Consider the following 24,969-nt stretch of genomic DNA (forward strand, 5'->3'; position numbering starts at 1 on the left):
TCAGCTTTGTGTGGAATGCCTACACAGTATTAAAACTGTGAGCCAGATTTTTTTTTGTTCTTCTAAGTTATGTTGTTCTTAGCTTTTTGTAGTTTTACTTGTGCAAAAAATATTTTAGACCACTCTCATTGGCTAAGGATGCCAAAAGGGAGAATGGCTCAATCAGAAAATCAACATTTTCCTGTAAAGCAAATAATTTTGTATAAATACATTGTCAGACTTGATTAGAAGGATGACAAGACACATTTTTTGTGTCAGAAAATTTGGTTAGATTTATAATTAGCTGTGCAAAATCAGCTCCTGAAGCAATTTCTCTTGAAACCAATGCCTGTTTTGGATTTCACAGCTTTGGAAATATATACCTCAGACATTGCCAAAAAATGCACAACCATGTTCAGTGTTTAACATGAAAATATTGTGGTCTTGTCAAAATATTGTTATTGCTGGGGTCAGATCCAGAGGGAGGTAACATCAAAGTGGATTGAAGATGTTTACAGTCTAAAAATCTGTTGCAGGGCCACCGAACGTGGGTGGGGGGAAGAGCTAGAGGCCAAGGCAAATAGGAAGCCATACTCTTTTTGTTCTGCGTTATGGGAGGATGAGACCCCCTTCCCACCTCCCCATCCTCATTTTATGGTCTGAGAATCTGAGATCCAAGAAGCTTGTCTGTTCGCAGGTGCCCCAGGCACTTCTTTATGAAAAATTGAGTGTGATGCCCAAATTTATTTAGGGTTGGGACTGAGGTTAAAATTAAGGTAAGGGTTACAGCTGCAGTTGGTGATGTCCAAAGCAACCCTTGCGAATATGACTGTGAACAAGGGTGAATTTAAAAAATCATGTAGTTTTAAAATGTGGAAAGCCAATCACGTAGAGAGCGGGGGGGGGGGGGGGGGTTCTTCTCACCCCACGATCTACACGCCAAGCTTGCACAGACATGAGTTGCAGGCGGACTCTTCATGGGCAGATTAAGCAATGAGCACCTGATTAATCAGCAGGTGCACTATCAATCTCGGCCAGCTGAGATTGACACAACTCCTGTTGCTGGGTAAAGCTAGAGCCACTTGTACATTGGCCTGTGGAGCTGCTGGTCATAGTCAGCAATGGCATGGTCCTGGTCTTCAAAAAAAAAAACCCATTCTTCAAAGAAACCCAGTGTTGACTTTATGAAGGACACCATCAGTCATTACAACAGCTTATAGATAAAGAATATTCATTTTACATCTAGGGACAGGTTTGTGTGTTTTACAGTGCTTGTGACAGAGGTATGACTTTTAGAGAATGTTTATCTTACCTAGTGAATAGACCCAGTGTGCAGTATAAGGAAATAGGCCTATCCAGAACATCTGTAGAATTACAGTATTCCAGGCTTACAGACACAAAGAAACAGACATCTCAAGAAAAACGGTTTGTTTATAGGCACAGATTAAAGGCTTTTTAATTTTTCTGTTTTGGGAAACATTTTACATTTTTTCCATTGATACATTAATCCATACCAAAAACTCTAAGACAGCATTGCCCAACTCTGTGCTTGGAGATCTGATGCTGTGTAGGTTTTGATTTCAGCCCTTATTTGGCACTCCGGATTCTATGACATTTAACAGCTCAACAAGATCTCTAGCTGTTGAATTGGGTGTGTTTTGTTAGGGCTGGAGTGAAAACCTCCTGGATAGTAGAACCTACTGGAGCACGGCTGGGCAGCCTTGCCCTAAGGTATCTAAAAGGTCAAACTGATCTACTCAAAATATTTGTAAATGCATAAAATTGCATATCACTGCAATTGACAAATATATCTGCACTGCATTGCAAATGCAATTTGACTTGACTAGAAACTGCACCTGATTTAGGCACCATGTTGAGACTCACTGATGCTGAGAAACCCTACAACTGAACTACTGTGTGTGTGTGTGTGTGTGTGTGTGTGTGTGTTGGAGAGATTCATCTGCAAAAGCATTCAATCTGTTCCATCACTGTTAAAAAAATATGAGTTCACCATGAGCCTTCTTCCCTCCAAGCCAAACTTCTGCAAATCAGATCAATGGCAAATTGAATAATTCAGATTGATTGACTTCACCGTGACTGAGTTCATCCCCCATTCCTTCTTCCTTCACAGGAGTTGCATTTCCATCACCTCTCGTATTAATAATAACATAGAAACTGTATTAAAAGTATTCTTCCATATTTTTGATTTTTATTTTTGGCTTTGGAGAGAACTTGCTAAGGGACTTTGCAGTGACGTCAGTTGCTTGTGGCAGTACAAAATGTCTCTATATTTTTTTTATTATTGCACCTCTAGATGAAAGAAAAACCCTTAGGAATGAAGGAATGAACACATTAAAGCAGAGGTTTAAAATGTATATTTCCAACGAATAGTAAAATATTCAGTAGAAATACGACCCCACCTCATTTTTGAAAAAGCTAAGTCCCTATAAAATGAGCAAACCAAGGAGGAAATGGCTGAGGAATAAGGCCCCACCTTAACGTTACATCATGCATTACTCCTGGCTTAAGTAATGCTTAGGAAGCTGCCCGTTCTGTGGCAGTTTGTTTCTGGTGAAGAAGCAGGGAAACAAAAATGAAACCTCAACATTTTCTCTCTCTCCCTCTGCCCCTGTAAAAAATACAGCTGCATTTCTGCATGAGGTATCCCTTTTGAAGCTGAGGGAGAGATCTCACAGCACACCACTCTCAAAAGTGAACAACGTAATGACATTGATGTGGCATGTCAACGGTAGGCCTAAATGATCTGTCAGGGTTTTAATTAAGTGATATGCATTTTAATTGCATTTATTTTGGCTTTTCTGAATGGGGATTTGTTAATTTAAGTTTTTAACTTTTACTTTTTTGTGATCAACATTTTTATTATTTTTTTATTCACACACACACACACACACACACACGTAACTAATCTATACAGACATTCCAAACCCAAACCAAAAACTCAACAGTACCAACAATATCACTGCAGACAACATTAATTATTAATACCTATAAATAATTATTAATAAGTGGTTTTGTATGAGATGGCTCATGAAATAAAAATGTAAACTTTTTTCATTTTGCTATATAGGGACTGTAAAAAAAAGTTTTAAAAAGTAGACTTAACCTAAAAGAACTGAACCTAAAAGAAAATAGTAAGTATTCAGTATCTCTTCATCGCTATGTCTGGATATATAACTTTTACTTTTTTAAAGAATTGGGTTGGGAAATGCTGTTTTAATCGATGAATATCTGAGCTGGAACAGAGAACAGAAAGCCAGTGGATGGTTAATCAGCTGATCCATTTGTCTGGTGTATTTCACAAAATCATGAATACAGCTCTGTTACAGTCTGCACTGACAAAAGAGGTAACCGCAAACTTACCTTTATAATGGACATCTTCACTTTGGTCTGCCCAATACAACAGGCCTGTAACAAATAAAAGCACAAGTGATTCTTTAGTCTGGCACACACACACATAACAAAACATACATGAATGCATGCACACACGCACGCACATGCACGCATGCACACATACACACTGCTCACAGGTCAAGTGTAGCTCTAGCATCTGTGCTGCATGTGCTGCAGTTTGAATAGAGAAAAACAGTACATGGAGAAAATGACAGATATTGGCAAAGGAAAGACTCTTGCAGTCTCAGCTGTGCAAAACAATTTGCTTTCCATATGCTTTGAAAAAGTAAAAAAAATGCTTTCTTTACATTACATTATTTACTTGCATAGTAGATGCAGAAATGTTTTTTAAAAAAAAACAAATCTCATCAAAGGAATGGCAGTCAGATGCACGTGCCATGCCAGAGCTACCAGCCCACCACTATGACAGTTTGGGGTGTGGGGGTGGGGGTTTCTGACACCATCCAGGGGCAAAAGTGAGAGGGGACTGTGCCCTATTTGGTTGTTTGGGGTACACAGCCAAGCTGCATAACACTTCCTAGATCTGTGCGATCAAAAATTGACAGGGGGCATTAATTAATTAATTTATTTTGTGATGTAAAATAATACAAAATGAACAGATGGTCTTTTCCTCTCACAGCTAGGGGCTCAAAATCCTCTCTCTGCCCACACCTCCCCACCGCTCATGTCACCAGGCCAATCCTGCCACAGCCTTTCTACTCCTTAATTTGCTCACTTTTGAGAAGTCAGTCTGTTCACAGAGCCTCATGGACCTGGAGCATGGTTTGATGGGAACCCATGATCCTGCCTTCTTCAGGTTTGGAATGCCTACAGCTGTCCCTTGCTTTTGAGGAATCGGAGGTTTGAATCAATCTAATACTCTGCTTTGAAAAGCAGAATCTTAACACCTTTTGTCTCCACACTTCTCAGTTTTGCCTGTTTGGAATGCCAAGCTATGAATACAGGCAGAACAGCTGCTTGACCAGAGGGGGCGCTATTTCATAGTGAACTGGGGCAGACCTTGTCCACTGAATCCCTCCCTCCCTGGGTGAAATGGGAGCCAGCTGTGTGTTGCATCATGGAATTCCCTCCCGCAGTCAGAACTGGCAAGGTGACAACTTAACTCTGGACTGTGTGGCTCATCACCAACCCATAAGAAAGCCCTCTGGATGTATTCACTGCCAGGACAGCCCTCATTTGATTGGTAGAGGGAAAGTCAAATCTGTCACATGATGTTTGTGTGATATGAAAATCCACCATTCCGCAACAAAGCATATAAATACATTTTATTTTTAATGTATACGTACAGGAAAATTCTCCCTAGACAGGGAACGAAACAGGGAACCTTATAAAAACACACCACTTTCTTCAACAGAAGAAAGTGGTGTGAAAAATTACCAAAGAAAGTTTAACACGTAGTGTGGTGAGCACTGCCTTGCATTTTGGACAAATTTTTGGTTGTTGATCTCAACATGAACAGTCAGGCCCATACTTAACTCAACCCTGGCCATAAACTTTAAGTGTAATTGCATTAATTGCTGAACACATACCGTACAGTGTACGCTTTTCACTAGTGGTGTAACATTTTGACAGAACAATCTGACCTCTGTTTGGGAACAGAAAATTGTATTGTTAACTCCACCATGGAAAATTCCAAAAAATTCCACCTGGAAATATGCTGTCACCTGGAACAATCTCAATGGGACAAACGAGAGAAACACGAAAACTGAATCGGTCACGAGTTTGCTTTGTGACGTCTCTGGAACCATGGGCACGCCATAGCAGTGTAGACGCATGCATGCCCTGGATCTGCTAATTACGCCAGGGTGTAAGGAGCCCAGAATGAATAGCATATAGAATAATAGAGTACTCATGAGTGTTGCCGTGGTTTCTGTTCTAGCACCATGGAAATTGCTGGTTGGTCTCTTGGCCAAAGAGATGTAGTAACTCAGCCCCCCCCCTGCCCCCCCCTGCCCCCCCCCCCCCCAACGCACACACACGCACACCAGCTCTTGCATGGGGGAGGAACATCGCCCAAACCAGTTCCAGATGTGCCTAATAGTTGGGCAGAACTACTCAGGGGGAACCAATTCAGAGGAAAAAATGGGCAGTGCCCCTATAACTGTGGCAGTTGCTGTGTCTGCCATTACAGTCAGCAGCTTTTGCCCTGCTGAACTCAGTTACTGGAACCAAACAGAATTCCGGTGGTTGAAATTTCGAAACTCCAGTGTTCATATGGAAAGTCCCAGGGTCTCTGAGCACACGAAAGCCGTCTATCGAACAGTGGATCGTAACTCATGTACTGTTCTGGCTATGCTAGCAGGACCAGCAGAAGAAGAAAACAGAAAAACATCACAAAATTGTATTTCATGAAGACAGCATTACATAAATAGAACTAAGAAAAAAAAGTGAAAATAAGGATATGTGATTGTAACCTGAATCCAGGAAGGTTTGGAAAGGCATGTGAACGATCTGGAAAGACACAGTCATAATCTTGGATGTTTCGGTTTTGCTTCGCACTGTGTAAACTCTGGAACAGCACACATATTTGAACGGTATTCTCAACCGCTCTGACATTCCACTGTCTGTGGAGGCTGTGGGGTCATGTGACCCTTAGTAACAAAGGCCCAGTCTTTACTCGTGCAAAGCCCAGGCAGTTACAGTGGGATCGGACCTGAGTAATGCCACTTGAGGGCCAAGCAAATGGCCACTTCTACGCCATTGGAATGTACATTTAGACAGCTATTCAGACAGACGTCTCAGAATGTTTACACAGAGAAGAGGCCATCCAATGGATTGTACATTTAAAGCACTAGAGCAGGGACATGCAAATCTCGCCCTTGAGGCTAGTAGTACTGCTGATTTTCTTTTCTACCTGATAGGAAATTGTTTGATCGATGCCACTGAGTAGCCAGAGCAGGGTTGACCCAATCCTGTTCCTGGAGATCTACCATCATGTAGGTCTTCACTCCAACCCTAACAAAACACACGTCATTCAACAGTTAGAGATCTTGTTGAGCTGCTAATTAATAAAATCAAGTGTGCCTAATGTATCATTGGACTGTAAGCATTTTCCCATAACAGAAAGATTAGTGCCTAAGTACCTATAAACATACTGATTTTCTTGAGTGATGTCTGTTTCTTTGTGTCTGTAAGCCTGGAATACTGTAATTCTACAGGTGTACTAAACCGGCCTATTTTCCTTATACTGCTGGGTCCATGGCTACTCATAGATCTGGTCATAGATAAATCAGTCCTGATCAGAGGAGAAGCATGAAAACCAGCAGTACTACTGGCCTCGAGGGCCAGATTTGACCATCCCTGTCCTAGAGTGAGGTGTGGTAATGTACCCTACACTCTGGAATCTAACCGTGACTGTGCCAGTGCCGACTGCATCTTTGAGCCCTGTGAAGATGATGAACGACTGAACATCGCATGGTCCTGGGAGGGAGGGTGTCCGTCGGCAGGGTTTCCATTGCGACCTCCTCTGGTTGACCGGGTGCCTGCAGTCTGTCTGTGGCAGCTGTGCAAGAAGCAAGTTCTCCAGAGCAGCGACCGCTCAACTCAGCTTGAAAAAAGGCGGGTCTGTCTGGCTGCACACATTCCAGATGGCAAGAACACGAGCCTGCGCTTCTGTGAGTAGTTTGGGCATGGTGGGGAGGGAAGGGACATACAGATACAATCGGTAATTCAAAAATGGGAGAAAAGATTATGCTGGTGATGATTTTGACACGATAAACAAGTCTATGGGACAAAAAAATCCTTTTAGATCAAAAATGTTTCTAGAATATCCTCAATGTAGATTTCCTGGATGGTTAGAATGATGTTTAGCATATCCCTAGAAGCAATTTTCATGTAATTCAGTTATGGTTTGTATGCCATGGAGCCATAAAGAAAACTCCAATGGAATATTCTACAAGTCACAAACCTTCATTGCTTTCAAAACTTCCAAACTGATTTCCAGCTCTTGGCAATGGAAATGCCGCAGCAGGTTAAAAGTTATTGACCACAATCTCCACTGCTGAGCCAACATACTTTCCTATGTTGTGTCCTCATGGAAGGTTAAATACATTTTTTGACCCTTTAAATGCCATCATTTCACTTGCTTCCATTCAATAATTTTATTATGATTTAGTTTTACACAACAATTTTTTCATTTACTCAAAAATTCATAAAACAATGGGGAAAACGAAAAAAGGTGTCAGGAAATGTAGAAAATGAGGAAATAAATAAATTAATAAAATCAGGTTTGCTATAGAGGATCCAGCCATATAAAGCCCACTTTTGTTCAGATACAGCGACAAACCACAGGTAGGACTTTAAATTGAGATTTAGAGTGGGTCCAGAGTTGCTTATTTCTCCTTTATTCGCTTCGTGTTTAACCCCTCATCCATTATTGTTCCAAAACTTCAGCTGCTCCATTTCCATTCCAAACCAACTACAGACATCAAGGGAAGGCTGGCTGAATGTAGGAAATGCTGTGTCTACCATAGGTTACCTTACCTGATAAAAGGTGGTCACTGTTCCTCTGCAATAAAAGAAAAGTAAAAGATTACATCAGATGACACAATCCAAATAAAAGAGCAGTGAAACAAAGGATAACATGTCACATGACTAAATGACCTCCATCAGATGTTAGAGAGCTCAGCTGCGCCGCGCCTGTTTGACCGCGTGTTATTTGCATTGGATTAGAGCATTTGCGTCATGTCAACATCAAGAGCTTGCAGTACAGTGTTCTCTCCGGAGGCTTTACTGTACGTCCTGTTTGAAGCACTGTGGCCTCTCCCCCACCACCCAACCCCCAACCCCCTGCCGCCACCCCCGCGCATTGTGCCTGTTGATCATTTACTGAGTGTAAATGTTGCGTTTGTGTGTTTATTGTTCTGCTGGGGATAGCGGTGAAAGCTGTGTGGCCCGCAGAGGACTGTACATATGTGCACATTTTGAACGAAGGACCCTATTATCACCCAAAGTCACATTGGGCGGGGGGAGCGGGGTGGGGTGGGGGGGCTCTGACAGAAATATTTGCAGAGCAGCAGGGAGGTGTCCTGAGATACAAAAGGCAGAGGATGAAATGAGGAGGCGGGACCGTGAGCGAACTAGCAGTCGGGCCGGGCATGACCGCTTTTGAAGATTGTTTGCTCTTCATGCATGACGTCCCATTTCGTTTTGAAACCGAATACCAGCGGGCTGAAACAATGCAGCAGGGATGGAGGTCAAAGTACTAATGTACTGCAGTGGCGTGAAGTAATGGCGAGGCCAAATGAATATTTCAGTACTGTTCACAGTTAAAATGAATGAATACTGAAATAAGTGATGTGCTCACTACAGTAACACCACTGTAGGGCCTTTGGACAGAGTATGGACACATCGTACTGCAATGTGTTAACAGCGTCCAGCCAGGAAAGGACGTGCATACTGCAGTCAAAGCATGTGGTAGCCAGGCCTGAAGGCGTTAGAGCAGTCAAAATGAGCTGCGCAGAGCTCATGAAGTTTATGATGACTACTGTGAAAAAAGTGACGAATCCAAGCATGCTGAAATCGTCCTGCAGCCTCGTGGTGTGTCAGGTGATTGTGTGAGGAACAAAGGATGCTCTTCCGAACACCAATGAGCTGCGATTAAAGCACGGTCATGATGGGACATGTCTGCTATAGTCATGTTCATACGGTCAGTTTTGTGGGCCGGAGGAATTTTACGAGATGCACTCTCAGTGAAAAACGAGCATTCAACAGGAAAATGCAGGAGGCAGGCACAAAAACGTTAGGCTTCGGCTACAGACCGCCATTCCACCGGCAGTCTTTTCTCTCTCTCTCTTTCTCTCCCTCCTCCCCCTTATCCCTCTCTCCTCTGTCCTCCTGGGACCATATCCAAGTTCCCTGTGGAGACAGCAGCCATTTCCTTCAGAACAGCCTGGACACATTCCTTGCATTCCGATTGGCCCATTTAAACAGCATTCCGGCCTGGGAAAACCCGGCTCTGAAACCATGGTCTCGCTGCTCTCTCTCTCTCTCTCTCTCTCTCACAAACACACACACACACACACACACAATCTCTCTTTTTTATCTTGCTCTCTCTCTCCCCATTTATCTTGCCATCTCTCTATCCCTTTATCTTGACATTTTGCTCTCTCTCTCCCTCTCCCTTTATCTTGCCCTCTCTTTTTCCTCTTTCTCTCTTGGGCTGGTGTTCTCCAGATAAATAGACAGTAATGACTATGAAAATGTTTACAGTCAGTCCTGGGTCACAGACAGTAGAGTGTATTGTGCGTCTTTACTGAGGGCCGCCTCTGTGTCTTGGCCTTCACAGGGCCTATGGATAATTTGGGGAGGGGGAGGGGGCAGGGTGAGGGTGAATTATTACTTTCCAGACTTTCCAAATCCCATCCCCTCTCCCTTGGCTATGTCTCTGCTAAGGACCCATTGGGAGACTCAAACAGATGGTCTGAACGTGTGCTCTGGCATTAAAGCAGAATCAGGTGAGGGCTTTGGACTGGCAGCAACTTGACAGTGGTAAGTTCCAGTCTGCCCTGGTTATCAACATCACATGTACTTTTCAGCCAGCACCCTGAGTCAGAATGTATTACAATGTAAGGGGTGTCTTCACCCTACTCTTTCCGGTTAGTGCATGTGTGGCACTAACCGGAAAGAGAATTTTCTAACCCATTTAAAAATAAAAAATCAGGCTGTTCCGCTTTGGTTCCATGTGACATGCTTACTTGAAATGCCACAACGGCATATTTTTTGCTTAGAAACTCTCACTAAAGGAGTAAGAAAGGAAGTTTTATTGTACATGTCGTTCATGATGGGAAAAAAACATGCTATCTGTTATCATAGTATTAATGTACCCTGATCCATAAAAATCATTTAAAGTCACAGTAATACACACAGACACAAATTGCAGGTCAGGAAATTCATAAATAAGCATCAACTTTAGTGGGACCAAACAGGAAGTGAACATCCAGGCGACACCCCCATGGGAACCCAACTGAAAGGGAAATTAGGATGGAGCCAATCACACACTGTTATCAGCGCCACACTCCACCCAAAAAATGTTTTTTCCTGGATTCACCTCCCTCCGTCCCTCAGACTTTCACAGATAACCTTGATTCTGGAAGGACAGTGCGCGTGAGTGCGTTTGCATGTGCGTGCTTGAATTGCGTGTTTGATTGTGTGTGAACGTTCATATGTGTAAAGAGAGAGAGTGTGTCGGTTTGTGTGAGAGTGTGTGTGTGTGCGTGTGTTGAAGGGTGTGAGTGTTTGTGTGTGTGTGTTTGTGTGTGTGTGTGTATGTGGTGCTCTCATTAATTGTCAGACATCACTGGTGAGAAAAGTGGAGGTGTGAGGCTGACCTTGTTATCAGGAGTAGAGGAGCCAACATTTCCTCCTTCAGCTGAATCCAGCTGATCCTTCATGCTTCACATCAGCAGTCCTGCGCAGGCAGGATGGAGGGAGCAGGGCTGAAATGAAAACACAAACTTGAGCAACTATACACACGCAAAGCTACCCTGATGAAGAATCCAAAAAAAAAAAAGAAAAAAAAAAGCGTGCAAGGAATTTGTAGAGAAAACAAGCAGTGTTGTAATAACCACAGACAATTTGGACAAACAGACTCTAAACATCCAGAAAGGCCAGGCCTTGACTCAGCATAAACACATTAAAGCACTCGGAGCACCAAGCAAATGACAAAACATGTAATTCCATTACAACATAACAAGTAGCATGACTGTGAACGAAACTATACTTACGCAGACACAGGTTCTGGCAGTAGACTAAGCCCAGGATTACACTGTACAATACACTGGGAACACAAGAAGGGAATGCATTGGAAAAATTTGTAGCAGATTAAATGCAATTTGACTTTGATACTGCTTGATGGTTTAAAAAAAAGAAATGCAAACAAGAAAGGAAAGGAGCAAATGAGCTTTATGGACACACTGGTGTGATCCTGAGGCCCTCTGTAAGGGCTCGCCTCTGGATCAGAGCGGGGGATGTGGTCAGGGCCTGCTGTGTTTTCGTGCTCTGGAGCGCCTGGGCTGGTGTCGAGAGGTGACTGCACACTGTCTGAGTGCATTTCCAGAAGCTCTGCCTCTCTTAAAATAACTTCAGGGCCAGGCTGCATACCAGCTCCCCCTCCCTCTCTCTGTCTCTTTCTCTCCCTCTTTCTCCTTCTTTCTCATTCTCTCTCCCCTCTTGGACTAACTCTGATTTTAATTCCACACAGCACAGCACTACCGCTGGCTGAATTTAGTGGAGATGAAAACCCAGACCAAAGCATCAGACGGGCAGCTCTGCCCAGTGTCCAATTCCTGAAGTTTGTCCACCGGGGGTGCTGGTGAGACAGAATGGCTCTGCACTGTGGTCTGAAATCGCTTTCTTCTTTCTCACCCCACTGACCCGGGTCTCCATAGGAAATGCAGTCTGCCTCATGCATGTGCCTGTCGCCTAAATAAGGTACAATGCACAAAATATCGAGAGATGTGGTCTAGGCCTGGAAAATGCTGTGTGATTAAATACCCCCCCGCCACACCACACACAGTTATACACACGTACACACACACACACGCACAGAAAAGCTGAACTCACGAGCTGAAGAACGTGAACATATTCCCCACACCAGCAAATAAACCCAGGCTGTGTATAATTTAATTACAGGTTTCAAATAGACACATGAATGGAAAGGACCAGTGAGGCCCTGTTTCATAGGCCCGAACAAAGCCTCCAGGGTTTGGGTTACAGCCAAAAGCAGAAATGGAAAGAGGGCACATAGATTCCTTATTAATTCAACATCAGAGTTAAGTTTAAGACCAATGAGGTTTTCATTCATAATTACAAATGGAAAGCAAAAAAAAAAAAATTGGTCTAAAAATAGACTTCCTGTCTGAAACAGCTGGAAGACAGTGGGCATGTCTGAAATGATGTCAGAACTACAGGCGTGGCTCTGTCACTATGCACTACGGGGAAAATAACAAGCCTTTTTTGGGAACAAAATGTACTTTTGTAATCCTCTCCTGAGTCCCATTCACACTCTTCCTCGTATTGGCTCAAGATAGACCGAATTAGCACCTTCATAAATTCCTCACGCACATCAGCCAGAATCCACAAACAAAGATTGCCCCTTGCTCACCCACCTCATGCCCACCCCCTTTTTAGGAAAGAGAGGAAAATTACTCACAGACCAAGATTTTAAAACAATTAAAATAGTTTCCTATTTATTTCCTACAGAAAATGACTCAAGTAATAATGGCAACAAGGAAAAGGGGAAAACAGCAAGAACCTGTCAAGATTATGAAAACACATTCTCTGCATAATATTTTTAGCATGAAGTATTTTTCCCCTCTGTTTACATCATAACCAATGAATCCCAAGGCAGACAGTGGATATGACTCCTTGGCAGATTTTTGCTACTTCAGCTGATTCCGCTGTTGAGCCATTCACTCAATTTTCCATTTTCCCAAACATCAAAGTGCATGTGAGTGTTCTGTTTAAGCTCCACGCTAAAAAAAAAACAGCAGGATTACTGCTGTACATTTTGAGGAAATGCATAAGACTAATTAACTTCTTATTATGATTACGTCTGGAGAACAGGCCAGGGAACAGCAGAGATGTGGAAAGGCTCTCCTGGAATTAGGTTTGACACCTCTGTGCTAAATCAACGGGGTCCCCGGTGAAGACATACCTGAGGCCTTACCGGAACAGCCGCCGTCCGGCATTACCGGTGCTCATCAAGAGGGCCTGCGTGTGGTAAGTGACCCACAAAGAAAAGACATTTAGGGAATGTGAGAAATTTTCAACAAGCTTCTATAATGCAAACATACAGCATTGTCCCTTGGAATGAAACATATCAGCACAAGCATTTAGGATGATCATGCAGACAGAACTCGGTGACCTTGTTAAACGACTGGTTTTGTTTTAACAGATTTTCCTTTGGCTGTTGCCTGAATGGCCCCTTAATGTGCGCAGAGCAATGTGATAAATGGCTGTGCTTCTCAGCTGTTCGTGCAGCTATGCTTTCATTTCCTAATTTCAGACAGGGCGCTCAAGAGCACGGTCTCCAAACTGTAAACAAGATTTGGGGAAACTGTCTGCAAACGGGCTTTCGCTCAGGGCTGTCCATGTTAGAACATCAGGGCATTGCGGGACTGACCAGGGCTCAACTGCAGGGCCTGCTCTGCTGGCAGAGTCTGTGTGAGGATGCATGTGCGGGTCAGCTGTCTCTGCTCTTCCACAATACCACGCCAGTCTTATCTCCTTCTCCTGCCCCCCGTCAAATAGGGAGAGAGAGGAAGGGAGAGCAAGAGGAGGCAAGGAGAGAGAGAGGGAGAAGGAGAGAAAGAGAAACACAGAGGCTCTGTTTTGTGCAGTACATTGACAATTGCCATATGTTCCAGAAGCATCCGACAGCCTCTACTGCAATAATACCCTCTATGCACCTGGTCCCGTTCATCAGGGATTGGCGATTAAACAGTTACACAAACACACTGCAGAGTGCATCGTGTTCATCCATGTTCTATTCTCCAGGTGAACATAACGGTCTCTCAGGTAACTGGCCCTTCCCGCTGTATTTATTTAGACATCTGTGGAAATGGATGAAGTTGTTTTACATTTGTATGTGATTATGGCACCATAATATTAAACTTAAACTGCATCTTGAAATAATCCACATGCTATGCATTCTTCCTGAAAAAGCTGACATCAACAACCGGACAAACTCCAAGTGCATTCTCGGAATGTGAATTATATGTCAGATAATGCCTGAGGCTGGTGCTCTGAGCTGCCTTGCAGAGAAACTCTCTCCAAAAACCATTAAAGCACATGAGAGTGGGGCATTTGCAGGAAGGGGTGCAGCTCACTCAGCTGTCCTCTGGACAGTACCCCACCAGTGAGGTGGCTGGGGTGCAGTGGGGGGGCCTTGAACAGTCCTCTTTCCTGCACTTTGCAACAGATGTTACTGCCTCCTCCCCACAACTGAACTCCTGTACTGCCGTTGTGTTTGTCCTCTTCCGGGGCACAGTAACATAGCTCCCTTCCTGCAAGCCTGATCTATTTGTACAGCTGGATATTTACTCATGCAGATCAGGTTTGGTACCCTTGGAACGCCATAACACCAGCGCCCCACAAGGGATTTAAACCTGTAACCCTCTGGTCATAAGTCTCGAATCTAGAGGGCTGTGTCCGCACTGCTTAGCAACACCTGGAGCACGGAATAAAGACTTGGGCTAGAGGGGGTTGTCCTCTTAGTCTCTCCTGTGATCATCTCTGCTGCACTCCTTATTTAAAATTGCACATTATTTACCCACTCACACTGTGCACTCCCATGATTCCCCACACAGCCAGGGTCACAGATGGTTTTGGTTTCCCTGAAGTAAAAGATCGTCAAGCTAAAAAAATCTCATTGAAAATATGAAATTGTACCATTCTCAGGGCCAAGTGATTTTTATTTGAATTGAGGTATCTTTCACAACTTTATGTTTTTCATTAATTTATGTTTTCGTCCAACAAATTATCCCATTTGTAAGTTTCTTGGGAAATTCATAGCTACAGCAATGAAATTCCCAAATGGCCTCAGTGTTTGTTCTCTGGCAAAGCCCTATCATCCACCAAACAGAAATAGACGTAGCAAAGTAAATATGCAGAACTCTCACTCACTCACTCTTATTCATGTACACCCACACTCACTGTGCCACACACACACCCACGCACACACCATACACACACACACACACACAGACACAGACACACACGTGCACACTCATGCACACACACACACACACATGCAGGCACACACACACGCACACACACACACGCACACACGCGCACACACATGCATGCACACACACACCCGCTTACCCACCCCCCAAGCAGACACACCTCTCCCACTTCCCTTTCCCTATGTCCTCTCTTCTCACTCTTTCTTGTCACTCTCATACACAGTAATCTTAGATCAAGGGTCACCATGTTATTTATTGGACCGTTATTAAATGATTTTGCATTTGGATCCTATCAGCAGAACTGTGGGAAAAGGAAACGGATGCAGTACTGCAGGGTGAGTCCCTGCCTCAGCAGCAAGTACATGTGGTAACCAGAGCAGGGAGCACACTCATATTAAACATTACTGTTCAAACATACGCACATACACTCAACAACACAAAGACTGACACACACTCTCACTCAGGAACAGACACACACACATTATCACCCACATCACTAACATACGATCTTGCGCCACCACCACTTAAACAATGTGTGTCATTCTGCAGGAACAATGCTAGGGAGACCAGGCCATCAGTCAAAGCTGACTGCTCGGCTAAATTTAGGAAAACTTCTTTCGCACAATCAGCAATTTCAGTCAGAGCAGAAGATAAATGGAACTCAATTCCCACCCATATAAGAGAATGCACAAGCTTCAGTATTTTTAAAACAACACTTAAAACATGGCTCAAGACAAACCAATCATGTGATCACTGATCTAAACCTTTGTATGGAACCAACTGTTTTCCAACATGGAGAGTATGTAATGCATATTTTGTATGATGTTGTTTTATATGTGATGTACTGTTTGTAAATTTTGCTAATTGTATTGTTTTTAATTTTTTGTATTGTATTGTTTGTATTGTACTGTATTGTTTTTAATATCTTCCTGCCCAGGGACCGCAGATGTAAATTAGCTATATAGCTAACTCTGGCCCAACGGTTGTATTGTGCATGGCCCCTGTTAAATAAACAAATAAATAAAATAAATACACACAGACCCACAGAGACCCACACACACACACACACACACACACACACATATAAATGCATACACACACACAGAACCCCCCCCCACCCATACACACACATATAAATTGCATGTCCAGAAATTCGTAAATTTTCTGTATGTTACCTGGGAGTTTTTTCCTGACGAGGAATGACAACCAGTGATTTTATGATATGGGTGAACTCTTAACACCACCAACGGGCTTCGGAACCTGAAAAACCGAAAAGTCTCCGGAGTTTAGATAATCTCCACAGCACTTAAGAAAAGGATGAAGTCTGAATTCTCCAGAACACTACTGACATCAAGTACTGTACATTCTGCGGAACTCTGTAAATACAAACACCAACATATTTTCTGTGCGCTGAACACTTGGATTTGTTTCTCTACACAGGGCTGTTTGTTTAATGATTCCAGGAAATTAAATGCTCATTAAAAAAATTGTATACCAATTAACTGCACAATATAATGAGGGCAGCCATACGTATTCACTTTAACATCAGGGGGCTTAGCTTTCTTTAAAATCACTCACTCTCAAATGGGAAATGGCAGCTTCTTTTAATTCAATGCTTCACCAGCCACACCTGTTCCAACAATCAGCTGTTATGAAACCTGAACCCTACAAAATAGGTTCCATATTCTCTGCCTCCAAGAAAAACCAGAAAAATAAAGTATTCCAAATGGAAAGTTCAGGGTTACTGTACACATATGTGATGAAAATGAAATAGATTAAGTATATTTGCCATACTCAAATTCAAAAGGTAAATTCCATCTTAAAACAAACCCACCCTCAATAAAAGCAGAGCAGTTATATTGCTATTACACCATTCAATAAATACACGGAACAAACTACACATTCCCTTTGAACATGCCAAATTCAAACATTCATTCAATTAATTAAAGCTTTACTGGATAAGTTCAAATCATTACACTATAGATTTGTATCTCTGTCTCCATCTATGGTCAATTTAAACATATTCAAAGGAAACTACTCTTTTAATTGCCTAAATTTAAAACAAACTGTTAAGCAAGTTATAAATGTAGGCTTCATTTGCGCTAACACGCACAAACAAACAAACATGTTCTGACACAAAAGTTTAGCTAAAGAGAGACAAAAAATTACTTGGATCACGGCCATTCATTTTAAGAACACCCAGAAGAACATGTGACTACAATTTACACCCCCCCTGTTTTTATACTAAGAAGTGAAAAACATTGTGAAATTTTTGAGTGATTAATCAAAACTGTTTCAATTGAAATGGGACGTGTATGGCAGCACAGGGAGCTGCTAAACTGCAGCTTGAGAATGCAAGGCCTCTCTTACTGAGGAAAAAATGGGAAAAGAAGAAACTAAAGACACAGGAAACAGTGGTACATAGGAAAGAATGAGTGTAGATGAGAGGCTAGTAAATGCTGATGAACCACTTTATGAAACGCTTGCTCCTCTGGAAAATCTTAGCTGCACCCTGGCGCCACCAGCTGGTCAGTTTGATCCATTGCTTGATCTGGGTGGTACAGGATGTAAGATGGCCATCAAGTCTTGATACATTATTGATTTATAGCAGGTGGTTGACAATAATTTGAGGCAGAAGTCCGATTAAACTCGAACAAACAACCCGATTAAACAAACTCAATAATGTGATTCTTGGATTAAATTAATTTTTAACACATAGAACAGTTCATAAGGATATCTAACCAAAAGTTTTTTGTTTTTATTTTGCATTCAGGCCATCTAATAACCAAATAAAAATGTTAAAAATGTTCTGCCCCATTGTAAAATTCAATAACCAGAAACTTTAGCATAAAATAACTGGCTCACAAATAAAAGCAATGTAAAAAAACAATACAATTAAAGCAAAAGAACAAAAACCACACTCGTCATTTGTTTGGTGATTTTTTTTATTTTCCAAAAATTGGGCTTTCGTTACACATTTTGCTTCTTGAAGCATCAGGGTTGCCGAAATGCTCTAAAAACATTCAATAACCAACAATCCCTGCAAAACCCATGGCTCACTTCAACAAAGACAAAAGGCAACAACTATAGCCAAAATATACCTGTAGCTGACAAACTGGCAGCAATGAGAATCTGTTCCTGAAATCTGAGAACTTCAGCAAAGATTACAGCAAACATCTCTGTGTGCTTCATGGAAAGAAGAGTTCTTTTTTAAAATCTTCACCAGTGTTACCAACTCAGAGGCGTCAAACCAACGATATGCATAGGTAAAGAGTTCAGAAAAGGGAAGAATTATAGGTCAAAATGGTACATAAAATACACAAGGATATGGCTTGCTGTTTTTTTAACAAAAATGTGTAAAAGTAATTAAATATAAATAAATAAGCAAGTAGGACCATCGGGCGCATTAGCCATTAGCTTAATGAAAGGTATAACTCCAACACCTCCTGAGATATCTCCTAAACTGTCCAACAGTACAAGTGAGCTCTCATGTTCTACACAAACAGATACGTTTTATTTCATATCTGGCATCTTGGTCAGATCATAGCCAAGGCGAGTAAATGCAGCGTTGCAAAATGCAGAATAACTTGAGGAACTAGATAAATGCATTTTTCACACGAGCAGACATGTACAGCAACCAGCTGCGATGCAACACAACTGGACCAGATCTGTTTGCAGGCCCTGCTCAGGTTGAAAACAACATTTTTGTCTTTCCTTTGTCATCTTCTTTTAATTAACCCTGACACAACATGCTTATACATCAGTGGGGCAGATCTGTAAGCATATTCTGGTGGGGTTAAAATAAGAGAAGATTTCTGTCTGTCTTATATCTTATTACTTCTTTCATAAAATAGTTAACCCTGGATACTACATGCTTATTTCCAAAACCATATGCACAATTTTTAAACCTTCCTCTGTTTTCCATTTCTCTCCTACTTCCCTGAATCTATACCACTAATAGTTTTATTGCCTAACCTTATGCAATCTTCTGTGTTTAAAATACACGATAAAGAGTTTCTGTAAAAGCATGCTTATACACATTCCTTTCCTTTAATTGTCATAGTTCCTCTTTTTCAGAGCCGGTTTTCAAGTTTACATGGGTTTGAGTAACACAAGCTTTATTGAGATGGTGTAGGTTGTCGAACCTGACACACGGCATGAGAAAACAGAATTATCTGAATCATTCTCAAGACCTAAGCAGAGACCTGTAAAAGGGAACATTTACAAGACTGAATGACATCACACTACTCTGTCAGCCAATGGAATGGGTGCAACACAGATCCCTGGTGAGTCACTTCCTGTCTGTGGTTGCACAATAATGTATACTGTTATAGGGTTTTTCAGTGCCGTAGGTCAGTCCAGTGAATCTAACGAGCGTTCATCAGCGGGGTGCAGAGTTACATCTAATTAAAAGGATTGGCAGACCCGCAAAGTAAATAAAGACTACATTTATAAAAAAAATAAAGAAAAAATACTGAAAAAGACAGTCTATCTGTTCTTTCATAAAGTGTAGTTCTATTTCAAAATTCACTATTACTGTATACATATCCATCCCTCTTTTATCATAAAGGTAAATGCTTGAAACGCAAAAATTGTCTATTTATGTACTTCAGGGGAATAATATTGGCAATAAATGAAAGTACATTTATTTTAGGCAATAGAACCTGTCTTTTCCATCTCTCACCATTCATTGCGTTTCTGTGGCCTTTTTGTTTCCAAAGACACAATTTATGTTCATGTCCTTGAACACCATTTGGGCTCTGTAAAAAAAGAAAAAAAATATCCCAAGGATCCAGCAAGGTTTCTTAGAAAAATAAATAGACAACAACAAAAAACTAAAACATTTCTTATTTAGATTACTCATCTGATTTAATCTCCACCCACTACTAATAGATGTTTTTCAGTGTTTAATTACCTGAGGATGGCCCCACAGAAGAATGGATTGTGGTAACCACCGAGACAAAACACTCAAATCGAATGTGGCATTTTGCTAAAATTCTCAATACTAAAATGGATCCTTACAAGGAGTCACTGAAAATAACACTGAAAGGAATGATTCAGAGAAGCTCCAATAGAATACTTTGGATCATAAAGGTTCTGCATCCCTTGTCTAGGGCTCGTCCTCATACCCAGTACTGGTTCTTTTTCAGGGGTGGGTTGGTTGTCCGACAGTGTTGCAGGAGTTCCGGGTCAGGCTCCTTGGAGTCCATGCTGGACATGGGGATGCTGTTGGCGGGGTCGGTCTTCCGGAAGGTCTCCTGCTTGACCTCCCCATTCTTGGGCTTGGCGGCAACGTTCTGGACGTCGTGCTTGCCCGTCTTGTTCCGTCTCACAAGATAGTAGGCCAGGGCGAGGGCCAGAAGGAGCAGGAGCAGGATGACCAGGATGGGGATGAGGATGGCCCATAGGTTGCTGGGCCGGGACACCACAGGCTTGCGTTCGGAGTGGTCTGGGCTGGGGGTGGTGGCGGAAGATCCGGCATCAGGCGAGGGAACCTTGAGGACTTTGGCCCCATAGACCGCTGAGGGCTTGTAGGGGGCTGTCCTGAAAGACAGTGTCCCCTCGGCGGGCGGGACCCCGTGGGCCTGGAGGAGGAACTCGAACCGGTCGTCCTGAACACTGTCCCCGGCCTGGAGGTCCTTCAGCACCTCCAGGCCGATGCGACCCTCCTCCACGTCCTTCTGGGTAAAGGTGCTGATGGGCCGCCCGTCCTCCTTCCCGCCCACCCGCACAAAGCAGGCCGAGCGCGGCTGCCGGGTGATTCTGAACGTGGGCACCTCCATGGTCTTGTTGGCCAGCGGAGAGGCGTCCAGCAGGCGTTGGTCCACCAGCACGGTGGAGGCGCGCGGCAGGAGGGGCCGGGCCCGGGGCAGGTTCACCAGTGGCGTGGCGGTGATGTTGAGCACCGCCGAGGCGTTGGCGGCTCGGCTGCGGGCCAGCACGGCCACGCAGTCCCGCGGGGAGGTGGACTTGACGAAGCGGACGCTGACCCGGCCCTCCCGGATCTGCCGCTGCGTGAAGGCGGAGGTGGGCTGCCGGTCCACCATCATGGCTGCGTACTCGGGGACGTTGGTGATCTTGTAGATGACCTCCTCCTCGCTGGGCCCACCTGTGGTGGCCTTCAGCATGGCCTCTGTCACCAGGGTCTCGTCGTCCCCCTGCCTGACCTGGATCTCGCGGGACAGAGCCAGCTGTAGGGTACGGGCCAGGACCCCGATGTGCAGGGAGTGCGACTCGGTGCGGTGCCGGCCGTCTGACACGGTGAACTCCAGGAAGCCGTTAGCCAGGCTCCCGTCGCTGACGAAGGTCACCCGCCCGCCGTTGACGTCCTCCTGGGTGAACTTGTCCATTGGGCTGCCGGTCTCGGCGTGGACCAGGCGGCCGTTAGCAGGCGGGCGGGTGACGGTGAAGAGGATGTCAGCGGGCGTGCTGTCCTGGTCCGCCACGCTGAGGTGCTGAGGCGTGACCACGGCCGAGGAGCCCTGCAGCACCTCCAGCAGCAGGTCCACGCTCACCAGCTCGGGCCGCGCGGGGGGCTCTCTCTGCCCGCCCGTCACCGCGATGCTGAACGGCTCCTCCAGGACCTCACTAGACGGTGCCGGGGTCTGGGGGCGCCTACCGCTTGGGTTGAGCCATGCCCGAAAGAAAAAGCTGTCGGACAGGGGCTCGGGGTCCCCTCCGTGGTCATACTCCAGCTCCCCTTTGTTTACTTCCTCTTGCAGGAAGTAGGGGGTGTTCTTGGGCAGCTCCACGTCCCCCAGCATAAGGGTCCCGTGGGACGGGAACTGGATCACCTCAAACACTACGCCCATGGATCCCCGCCTCGACTCCGGCACACTGGCCAGCAGGTTGGAGGCATCCAGCCTGGAGCTGTCAATCACCTTCTTCTGACCTTTCAGAAGGTCAAGACCTGGGGTTAACACAGAGCACAAAAACACACGCATATGCTTATCCTCAGTTCCACTGGCCATTCAAAGATTAGACTGAGAGAGGGGGTGTAGAAAACTTTAAAAAAACTGCTCTTGTCTGTGCAATTCAACATCTTATAAATAATAATAAAATGTATTTATACAGTGCTTCTCATACAGACATTAAAAAGCATATGTATTTGATTATTTTTCCAGCATGTACACTTTATAGAGCTACGTGCTGGACTATTCTTCCCCCATCTGTTTTATTCAGCCAGGCAGAAAGCTAGAAAAAGGGTAGGATAAATTTATTAAGCTAATGTTTATCAAAGACATTTATCAGCTCCAGCCTCCAGACCTGATACTTGGGAGTCTGGGGTTCGCAGTGAGCTCCACTGTCAATCTGACTGCCTCTGAATGGAAAGCACCTCAGGGACCATGAAATAACCCTGAAAATGGACATTTTCTGCAGGGCTGATGCCTTCTGTCATTTCCCAAAGGTGAATTTTGTGGAAAACTCAATCACACATGATAATTAATGAGTTGGACAGGCAGTGCACTTTGATTTACTGAACTTTCTGTTTACCGAATCAAATATATCCCTGATCTCCTGAATACCCAAGAAAACTTGCATGCAAAATACAATTACTCAAAAATGACCAGTTTTCAGAGGCCTGCTGTAAGTGTTGCCTCACAAATCAAGGATGGTAAACATTTATTTTTATAAAAGGTCAAATATTTGAATATCAGATTAAACAATTGGTTTGTGACGTCTTGGTCAGATATTTCAGCAATCAATCATGTTTTTCTCACCACAAGCAAATAAATGTAACCAGTTTTGCTGAGCTTAATTAAATAATCACTGGATATGCTGAAAAATAAAGAGGAAACATGAAAATAAACAAATGATATACACAAAACCAGGGGAAATTGGGTGTCTGGGACCTCCACTGAATAGTTAGAGTGAGTGATAATCCTTGAAACCTTTGGGAAATAAAAGCAACATAAGTGAGAGAAAAATAGAAGGAAGCAGAGAGGAAAGCGTGTATTTGAGTCAGCTGATGAGGGGTGGACTGATCTGAAATAAAACTGAGAGAAGAAAAATGCTGGAACATCTGGAAAAACTGAAGGAGAAAGAGAGAGAAAGAGACTAGGCCCTCCACAAATGACTCCCATGCTCCTCCATTTTATTACAGTACCATCAGAGTTTCATCTGGAGAAAAAATAAAACGTTTGACATCTAAAAACAAAACATTTAGCATTCAGTTCAGTGGAGCACGCTAAAAACACTGCTCTTGAGGTTACTGGAGCGATCTTTTTTTTTAGTGGAGGAAATCATGTGGTGAATATATTTAAGCAACATTAAAAACAAGAAAAGAGAATAAAATGCAAAGTGTGCTCTTATTCTTGGGACGGCACAGTACCTGCATTCCTCCAGAGCTTCGTGGAGGAGTTGTGGTTTTCGGCGTAGAAGGACACGGTGATGGGGAGGACGTGCTTGAGGTCCTGGGCTGGGCTGGATGACAGCAGGAGCTCCACAGAGTCCCGAACCACCCAGAAGGGTTCCTCAGGCATCTGGTGCTCATAGAAGATGGACCCAGAGTCCAGCTACGTGTGGAGAGAGAAATGCTTCAGACTGTGATGAACCAGCCAGCCCTGCCACTGCTGGGTGCCTCACCCTGTTAAAGCACTGCTTGGCTGTGTGCCTCCTGGTCAGGTGTCAAAGGTAGACAGTGCTAGTGTAGACTGTTAAGAATGGCAAATTAGGAGCAATAGAAAAGACCGGGCTTAAAAACTGGCAAAGAAAATCAACAGGGGGTCCATGAAGGTAGTGTAAGGGGTCCCCGAGCAACAATCCCAAACCTCTCTCCCTGGGTCTGAGACTGCAATCTGAACACTTTTTAACTTGTGATGGGGGACCCCGGGATGGCTGGGTGGAGCTCCCTGTATCAGCAAAGGCTGAAAAAGCCCTGCTCCATTTCAGACAGGCTAATATTGTCCACAGCACTGTTCTCAGCTGTGTTTGAGGTGGCAGAGAGAACAAGGGTAAAACACTCCTTTCATGACCTGGAGCAAGATGGTTATGGTTATGATTGTGATTACTGCTATAGTCAGAATGTCTGGCTGAAATGGACGTCCACCTGTGTGTGGCCTTGGATTAGTGGTGACGTTCAGTGCAGAGGAAGCAGCAGATCTGTTTTTTTCAGCCAAGCTCTCTCTTGAACTGATTCTAATTCATGAGCCAAGGTGATGTAAGCTGTCTTCCATACAAGCCAAAACCATGATGTCACATCAGTTAACAATAAAAAGCACAAAAAAACAAAAAACTAATTATATATTCTGCTGGTAATTTACAACAAGCATATTTCCAAATAAACAGTCAAGTAATCATTTTGGCTCAGAAATGAGTCACTGTTGCTATTTTGGCCAGTACGCACATATTGTTGTAAAGCTGATTATACTTTAGATGCAAAAGCCAGTAAACACCCAAAATGCTGACTAGCTTTTCAACCCCACAAAGTTTGGGTGAAATCTGTGACAACTCAAATAGAATGGGTGGCAGCCCTCCTCGTACAATTTAACTGCACTGAAAAAAAACACAGAACTAAATGTGCAAGGGAGCCCCCTGATGCTGGGAGAGAGAATAACAGGAGGAGGCTGGTAGAGATGATGTTGGATTTCCGCAGATATGTGGTATCACCGCACTACATGAAAAGCAGCTGAACTACAGCTGAAGGAGACTCAATTCAGACTCTTGAGACTAAACACAGGTTCCTAGATGTTTCAGCATAGAGAGATCTGGTTGATGTGTCAGGTCTGATGATCTTTTGAAGATACACAGTGAGCGCCATAATGTTTGGGACAGATATTTTTTGGGTTTTGGCTCTGTAGTCCACAATTTTAGATTTGTGATCAAGCAAAGAGGTTAAGTGCATCTCAGCTTTTATAAAATTGTATTTTTA

General features: G+C 43.6%; 1 protein-coding gene and 1 long non-coding RNA gene across 5 annotated transcripts in view; both read right to left on the reverse strand.

The window, feature by feature from the left end:
- Positions 1–1,392: 1,392 nt before the first annotated feature.
- LOC135242496 (uncharacterized) lies at positions 1,393–10,999 on the reverse strand. The gene is made up of 4 exons (XR_010326371.1): positions 10,740–10,999; positions 7,894–7,918; positions 6,266–7,023; positions 1,393–3,405 (listed from the first exon to the last, which is right to left on the reverse strand). It is a non-coding gene; the product is annotated as an uncharacterized LOC135242496 (long non-coding RNA).
- Positions 11,000–18,025: 7,026 nt separating this feature from the next.
- Positions 18,026–24,969, reverse strand: part of cspg4 (chondroitin sulfate proteoglycan 4) — a 189,169-nt gene continuing 182,225 nt past the window's right edge. For all 4 annotated transcript variants that reach the window (XM_064312304.1, XM_064312302.1, XM_064312303.1 and 1 more), the window contains 2 exons: positions 23,431–23,614; positions 18,026–22,008 (listed from right to left, as the gene is read on the reverse strand). In XM_064312304.1, the coding sequence (XP_064168374.1) occupies positions 20,222–22,008; positions 23,431–23,614 (1,971 nt within the window). In that variant the 3' untranslated portion in view covers positions 18,026–20,221. The remainder of the gene's footprint in view (positions 22,009–23,430; positions 23,615–24,969) is intronic.

The sequence above is a fragment of the Anguilla rostrata genome, chromosome 16 (assembly GCF_018555375.3).
Source record: "Anguilla rostrata isolate EN2019 chromosome 16, ASM1855537v3, whole genome shotgun sequence".
NCBI lineage: Eukaryota > Metazoa > Chordata > Actinopteri > Anguilliformes > Anguillidae > Anguilla > Anguilla rostrata.